At 42.5% G+C, this 6,187-nt stretch overlaps 1 protein-coding gene across 1 annotated transcript in view; it reads left to right on the top strand.

The window, feature by feature from the left end:
• Positions 1-1,496, top strand: part of BBS10 (Bardet-Biedl syndrome 10) — a 6,221-nt gene extending 4,725 nt beyond the window's left edge. Inside the window, exon 2 of the mRNA XM_010003073.1 lies at positions 11-1,496. Within this exon, the coding sequence (XP_010001375.1) occupies positions 11-1,496 (1,486 nt within the window). The remainder of the gene's footprint in view (positions 1-10) is intronic.
• The last annotated feature ends 4,691 nt before the right edge of the window (positions 1,497-6,187 follow it).

The raw sequence follows: 6,187 nt of genomic DNA on the forward strand, positions 1-6,187 counted from the left end.
TCCTCCGCAGGGACTTCGCGGCCTACTGCCCCGCCGCCGGGGAGCTGCGGGCCGTGCTGCTCACGCAGCCCCTCTGTGCCGCCCTCACGGCTCCCGGCGTCGAGTTCGTGGCCGAGTCCGAGGGCCAGTACCGGGCCTCGGTGCGCTGGGCCGCGGGCAGGACGGAGGCCGTCATGAAACGCTTCCAGAGCAGCAACGTCAGGCTGTTACTGTCGAGCGTGAAGCAAGAGGAAGCGGTTATCTGCTGTGCGAAGCTGCACGGCGTGTCCGTGGTGGAGTGCCTGTCCTCGGAAGAAGTGGCCCTCATCAGTGAGGTCACGGGGATCTTGCCTTACTCGCCCTTTGGTGACACCGCAGACGGAGAAATCACTGAAACCGCGGTGGCAACGTTTTGCCGGCCCCTGCTGCTGGGCTCAAAGCGATGGGCTCACGTCGGCTTCAGCAGCGTGAGCAGCTTTCAGCCCCACTGCCTCGTCCTTTGCGGGCCGGTGGAAGGTGTTACTGAGCAGCACGCTGCTGCTTTGCAAGGGGCGCTCACAATGCTGCAGCAGCTGTTCAAAACAGTCGATCAGAGGGAGGAGTTCGAGGCAGAGGGTGGAAGCCAGAGCGAAGCCTCAGATGTTTGCAGGTGCCATCCTTCAGCCATGCAAAAGCAGCTGGTAATAGAAGGAATTTCCTGTAACGGTAGTCAGGTTTCTGAACTGCAAACACCTGAAACAGAGACACAGATTGTAGGTGCTGTTTTAGAGGGAAGTGAAAGTCCAGCCTGTGTGCAAACAGACTTGCAAATACCCTCAAATCCCATCTCACACATCAAGGAATTCAGTGTTGTCACTGAAGGTGACGGAGCTACAAGGGGCATAGAGGAACCACATGTGACATGCGAGCACCCAGGTGGCAGGCTCGGGAGCTGTAGTAGTGACTCACGTCTGGACAATCAGGGGAACCACAGCACTGCTGTATCCACAGCAGGTTATGCTAATGTAGCCACTGCAGGTGAACGCCTAGATGTTGGCAAAGACCTAGAGAAAACGAGTTGCAAGATAGTTCCGTTGAAACATAAAGAGAGCTGTGCAAGCGCTGCACAGAATTATTCCAGCTCCCTCATAGAAGCAGGTTCAGTTTTGCCAGTAGGAGGTTACTTTGAAATCCTGTTACATTATTATATTCAGTGCTGTGCAAAATGGCTTCAGCAGTCAGAGGTAACTGTCATATCTAATGTTGTTGCTGATGCTCTGCTAAGTATCCCCAAGGCCTTATACAGGACAGCAGAACAAAACAGCTTTATGAAATTCTATCTCAAAACCATAAATACACTCAGAGAAAATCAGCCACTACTGGTGAATGAGAAAGGCTTAGAATCAGTGTATTGCAAATACCAGTTAGTCACTTCAGTTCTTCATTGTGTTACAGAGCTTCTCTCCATAGATTTAATAGTTGGTGTTCAGCGGCCGCTGCAAAAAATGGAGGATAATTACTCAGAAGATGACTTCTGAAATCATTAATAAAGAATGTTTTTTATATATGTTTTCCTGTGTTTTCTTATCAAATGGATGTGTCTCAAAATTTAGTGTTAGAGACTGAAAGATCTCTTTTTAGGCCCAGACAGGTAATGCACCCTTTCCCCTTGGAAGAATAGGAAGAAAAATGTTAACCAGATGAAATTTGTGGAAAACTGGGTTATGATCAGCACAAACTTGAAGATTCAAATATGAAAAGCACAGCTGATTTCCACTGCAGATCTGCAATGCCTGGTCATCCACATGCAGAGGATCCTGTGTACCTTGGTGAACTTTTCCTCTTTCAGAGGTCTGAGTATTTGTGCAAGTTTGATGTGATTAGTTTTCCTGGCACATTAAAGGTTTCCTGTATGGCATGAGCCATGGAGCTTCCAAGTTGTAAGCAAGGTGGGAGGGGAGTTCAGCCTTCAGAGTAGGCTGGACTGAATGTTTTTATGAATAAAAATATTTGCATATATTGTGGTTTTGAATAGAATGGGAAAAAAGCATAACTTGTTAGCCTGTTCAGAGCTGGGGCAGGCAGTGGTGGGCCCCTGCAGTATATCCCACCGTAGATCTTGTGTGTTAGGAGATGGTGCATCTTCCATTGACTTCACTTCAGTCAAACTAGTAGAATTAAGAATCATTTCGTATCACGACTGGCTGGCATGTGCTCTGGCAAGTTCATTTATGTGATACTACCTAGTACAACTCTTGATTTTAACTATCCTGGGTTGAGTTGTGCTACTGCGAAAGACTGTGTGATCATGAGAACAGTTTGCATGGACAATAATGCAGTTTTATGTGAAAACCTGAGAATGTTTCAGTTCAGACTTCAGTCATTTGGGATTTTATTCTGGGTATTTGGTTGGGTTTTATTTTTATTTATTTTTTTTTCCCCCCTTACAGGAATTTTCACCCTAATACAATTTGCTTTAATCTTCCTATCACCTGGGTGTCAATATGCCTCCTTTGCTGCTGTGTCTTAAAAACTTCTGGTTTGGTGTGGGAAGTTTTGAGTAACTGAACAGCTGCAGCTGATAGTGGTATCACACAGGTTCTCTATGTGCCATTGCTGGCATTGCTGGATATTTTTTTTTAATCTGCCGTTAAATAAAAAGGATATTTTAAAACATAGGCACAAATCCTATTTATCTGCTAAACTTTAGATTGTTACAATGGGAAATCAGATTTTTTTTCCCCATTAATTTATGCTGTCACTTCTTCAGTTTCTTCAGAAGAGTCTATCTACCAAAGTTGTTTCAGGTGTTCTGGCAGCAATGCTTTGTTTGACTACAATTTTCCATTGAAAATTTATATATATTCTTGATAACGTAATAGGTGGGTTTTTTTCCAGACTAAGACACTGTTACAGCCATCTGCATATGAAAACCAGTGAAACTTGGTGTTCGCTAGAGTGATTTCTTTACTGAAGGCTAGGAAAAGTAAGTATTTGAGGTTTTTTAGAATAATTTTTGGTGGCTGCAGAATCAAACGCAGGGGAAAGGAACTCACATTCTTGCTGTTTCCACATGCTTTCGGTAGCTGCTTCATGTGACAGGTCCAGCATGAGCAAAGGGATGTTCTGGAACTGCATGATTCTGTGTCCCGTTTGCCCAGTCAGCCTCAGCACCTCGGGAACTTTCACCAGCCCTGGCACATCAGCAGGCACTTGGGTTCTGTGTTTTACTGAGACTGTTTTGCCCTTGCACAAGCTTCTACATACTCTGTTCAAACTGCTGACCAACTTGCTGGCCAGAGATTAATGATTTGTTTTGTGGCAGTCTAACAAGTGGGGCACAGAGCGTGTGAAGCCTGGCAGCAGTGGGGGATGTCTGCAGAAGCTGCTTTTGTGGTATCAAGCTAGGTTTTCTCTAAATACAGGTAAAACAGGGAGAGTACTGTTCAGTTTCACATTGTTTTTTTACCATTTGCACAACTGCACACTTCCAGATTTACTGCAGTTCCTTGGAAATGGTTAAAAATATTTTGTTATGTGAATTGCCTCCTGGCTGTTTGATTTAAATAGTGTCATTCCTGTCATTGGGAAGAGGAAAGACCAGAGATTTTATGATACATAGAATTCTTCAGCATGCCAGAGATAAAAGGGAGAATCTCAAAGTGACAATTACATAAAACTTCCTTTTCTGACCTGATTCTGGTGAAACTTCTCAAGTCTGAAGGCTCATCCAGTCAGATGCTATGTTTCATTGACTTCTCTGTCATTTTATATTTTGTGGATGATTAATTTTCCATTTTGAGCTACTGATTCCCTGTTTTGTGTGAAGAGCTGAGAACATGGCACCTTTTTGCCTTAGAGAGGAATGTCTCCTCTTTGTCCTGGACTGCTGGTTGTTCAGGACATGGCTGTTGGGTTTCCAATCCTGGAGTCTAAGCACATTACAAGATATGCAGTAGCTCAAGGAAGAAAAAAACCCATAAACATAGTATTTGGGGGAGAAGAGCAGATTTACTTCTGAATTCAGCTCTTTTCTTGCATTTAGGAATCTTCTCCAGTAATTAGCCTGAAAGTGTAATAATAACCTAACATTGAAAATGTTTTGGGTCCCTGCTGTCCCATCTACTGTTTAAGCAACAGGGTGTTCGTAGCCCTGAAAAGCAGCAGTGTCTGTGTTCTGGGCTGCAGTTCAGGTGCTGTTTCTTCTCTGCTGATGTTTCTGACCCACTCCAGCAGCTGCTGCCCCCAGTTGCAGAGGCAATTAGTTACCCAGTTTGCCATAGGCAAAGTTCCCCAGTCGCTCCACTCAGGTTGTTACTCCTGGTTGGTACCTAAGCCTTAGGTGTGCAATTATTCATGACATCCCGAATGTTAAGGCTATCTCTAAATGTTACTTGTCCTTTGAGACATTTCACAATGAGGACGATTCTGAAGTGATTTCTTGACTTAGTGGCAGTGACAAAGGGGTTACCTGGGGCAACTTGTGAGAATATGTTTATTCAGTCAAAACCACAGGGAGTGGTGTGTTCAGGCATAGCTTAGGCTTGTAAAAGCCTATGGGTTTTTCTTCTTACACTGTTTCCCAGAGTTTTTTTCTATTTTGTGCTATTACTCTATTATTTTTGTATTTCTAAGTATGGATTGGCCTCCACACAAAGTGAAAGTCAGGTGAAATGTGGACGTGTGTGTGGACTCAGGTCCAAACTTGAAATATGATGGAAAGTACAGGGATACTGATAGTAACAGCCTAAAATTAAAATAATGGTCTCAGAAAAATCTTGATGTTTAACTCTTCTTTCTGCAGTCCCTAGCAAACCTACATGAAATCCACCCTGCATGAAATTCATCACAATATTTTGAAGGCAGTCACCCCAGCCACAAGAGAGTAGGTGAATGTTAAGCAAGGTGATCCCATTTGTCAGGTAGCAGATTGACATAGACAGACAGGTAGTTTCTTTTTGTAAATTAAAAACAATACAAAACAAAAAAAGCAGGTCATAAGTCATGTGTAATCATGTATAGTGAGACTAGACTGAAACTGCCTCCTGCACACAGCTCTTGAGACTGGGAATAAGCTATTTCCCTGACAAGGACACTCTTTATTTGTTGGTTTGGGTGGAGGTCAGGTCTCAACGGACTTTTACAGGCGGGAGGGCACTGAGACTGCCTCTGTTCCCAAGGGCTCCTCTAGCTCCTCTCCCCACTGCTTGGCCCCAGCAGTTCACCCACTGCTCAGCACCTTCCCAGGCCCTTCTCATGGGTCTCCAGGGACACCAGCTCCCTGTTTACCAAATGGATATTTCTTAACTTTCTTAGTGGAAGTTATGCAACCTAAATATGGCCTTGTATTTCATCCATGCTTAGTTGGATATTGACCTTCAGTTGTCTGGGAGAATAAAGGAACCCATTGCAACAAAGAATATTCTTCTGTTGTGTCACAAATCACACACTATGAATGAGATGAATGCATTTAAATAAGCATTCACATTCACAAGAGGGAGTAGAGGGATGCAAGATTTTGTTCAGGAGCATAACTGTACAGTGGTGTAACTCTGGTAGTTTTATATTATTTCTGATGTTATCTTCATAACAGTCATCTTCCAGTGTCCATAGGTGGGTCATCAATTATACCATGTGAGAAGGTGCTAAGTTTATTTTTGTGTTTGTTTAGGTTAATCTATCCCCTTGTGTCTTTTTGGCTTGGTTCTTTTAAATCTCGTGTTAAGAGAGAAACTTTCAATGTTCAGTTGCAAAACTCTCTTCAGTTTAATTACCTTGAAGTCTAAGAAACTTTTTTTTTGGTCACCAGTAAAACCAACAATTTAATACTTGCTTAATTTACTATGCTATTTACTATGTTATTACTATTAAGACTAAACAAATCAAGAGAGTAATGTGTAAATTTATAAACCATAGCTTTGGAAATGTGTTGGCTCTAATTAGCATGATTATAATTTTGCAGCAGCATTTTGTGTAAAGCATCATTTGTATTCTGTTAATGAAACTAGAAATAGATGTTGGAATCTAGGATTATATAGATTACTTCCCTCTGAGAATATTAAACTAATAACTGTTTCTATTAATAATAATTTTAATTTTACCATTCCAAAACTAAAAAATAACAATAGCAAAAATGTAATAATATATAGTAGCTCCTTCTTTATTATATGATTCAATAGAAGGCTAGACTTGGGAAGCAATTTTTATTCCTGTGATGGGCAGAGCAGTG

Source organism: Chaetura pelagica, unplaced genomic scaffold, assembly GCF_000747805.2.
Source record: "Chaetura pelagica isolate M959 unplaced genomic scaffold, ChaPel_1.0 scaffold288, whole genome shotgun sequence".
Taxonomy (NCBI): domain Eukaryota; kingdom Metazoa; phylum Chordata; class Aves; order Apodiformes; family Apodidae; genus Chaetura; species Chaetura pelagica.